This window comes from Glycine max, chromosome 9 (genome assembly GCF_000004515.6).
Source record: "Glycine max cultivar Williams 82 chromosome 9, Glycine_max_v4.0, whole genome shotgun sequence".
NCBI classification, from domain to species: Eukaryota; Viridiplantae; Streptophyta; class Magnoliopsida; order Fabales; family Fabaceae; genus Glycine; species Glycine max.
This window is the reverse complement of record NC_038245.2, coordinates 13,674,966-13,676,724: the sequence shown is the minus strand read 5'-3', so window position 1 is coordinate 13,676,724 and position 1,759 is coordinate 13,674,966. Positions and strand designations below refer to the sequence as shown.

Sequence of the window (1,759 nt, the reverse complement as noted above, 5' to 3'; positions counted from 1 at the left end):
TCAGAATTAATCTCGGATAGAGGACATAATGTGATCTTTGTTACATAGCCACAAGAAGTTCCATCTTTAAGGAGATGAGTCAATCGGTAATTGACAAAAGTTAAAATTAACGGGTAAATTGAAAGCAATGATGAGTGACCATGAGAAAAAAAAAAAAAGAAGAAAAAACAAAATGATAGATTTAGTTGTTAAGCTTCTAGCTCTATGGTATCATATTGAAAGATGAAATAACTAAGATTTTATTATTTATCTTTAATTATAAATGTACAATAAATATATAAAGTACATAAGAATAATAAACTCTAAATTATTTATTAAATTATCTATAAGTTAAATTTAAATATTTATATAACTCTAATTTAAATTTACCAATAACTTGAATTTAAATTATAATATACAAGAAGTATTCTGCAAACAATACCTCTGACAATCCGCATCACCAACAAAATTCTCCAATCATGTGAAATCCAACAACTTGGTACACATTTGCTCCAAGAAACCATCTTTTTAGACATAGCGGAACCATTTGGGAGGTTTTCCAAAAACAAGAGCTTTGTGCTGACAGATTGAACATAAGGGAGGAGGACTAATTCGTCGGGCTCCTCAAACATAAGCCTCACTTGCAAATGCACAACACAGATTATCACATTATCACACTGTCATTCATGTTTAAAACTTAAAATCATCAATTTTTCTAACAATTAATACAAAATTCAAAAGAACACATACCGTGGATTGAACACCGTCATTCCAGCTCCCAAACCTCCATCTTTGAACAATTAACTTAGCTTCCTGCAACTCCAAATTAGTTCCAGTCATCGACCCATCAAAAATGCTAAACTCACCACCAACCTCCTTAATATTTCTCGCATTGCTCTGTGTAAAACCCTTCCACCTATTCTCATCCATCAAAATTTCATAAAAATCCTTGGCCCTACAATTGAACCTCTCCATCATGCTAATACTCTTCCTCCCATTCTTCTCCTTCTCCTTCTTCTTCGGAGTAGTTGTTGTTTTTGTTGTCATGGTCGTCGTTGTTGTCATTGTCAGCGGAGACGACGACAACGACCGCACAACCTTCTTGGGTTTATATTCGTCCTTAACAGGACCACCTTTGGTCATGCTCTAGACCCAAACCTCAACCTTCTCCAATTGGTTCCTCATCGTTAACGGTAACTCTAACCTTAGGATCCTCGTCAGCGTTCTCGTCAAAGATGTAGGGAATCTTGATGGTGTCGTCAACTTTAAGAAGCGAGGTTCCCTGGGAATCTTTGGCTTCACCTTGCCAATTGGGCGTGAGGCTGATCTCGTAGCCGGGGATCATTTTCCCCTTGCAGACGTTGACATAGGCCTTGCCGTTGAGGGAGGAGAGCGATGTCATTTTGAGGAAGAGGTAACCTTCACCATGGAGAAGGCTTCATGGGCCACACCGAGGGTGATACACGAGCTTTGCGGAATGTGCTCTGCTCTTGCAACTCTCATTGTGGGAGAAAACAAGAAAAAGAATATAAAATGTGAAGGTATTTAGATGATGATTTTAATAAAGTTGTATTTAAACATACGTTTCAAAGACGATTTTCATTAAAACCATATTTGAATACACGTTTGAAAGATGATTTTGTTGAAAAGTTGTAATTATTTGTAAAAATGTCACTATGTTTTTTATGACATCAATTCTTTAGAACCATCTTTATTCTTGTGTGATAGAATAACGTTTTTATAGTAGAGACAAAGATTGTAATAATAATAATATATATAC

The 1,759-nt window shown here is 35.6% G+C and overlaps 1 protein-coding gene across 1 annotated transcript; it reads right to left on the bottom strand.

Moving 5' to 3' along the window:
• Positions 1-427: 427 nt before the first annotated feature.
• LOC100786798 (activator of 90 kDa heat shock protein ATPase homolog) lies at positions 428-1,417 on the bottom strand (the record flags this gene model as incomplete). Its single annotated transcript, XM_006587075.4, is given in 3 exon segments — positions 428-619; positions 730-1,147; positions 1,149-1,417. Coding segments are annotated over 3 exon segments (690 nt in total), but the record flags the coding sequence as incomplete, so codon positions are not given.
• Positions 1,418-1,759: the final 342 nt, after the last annotated feature.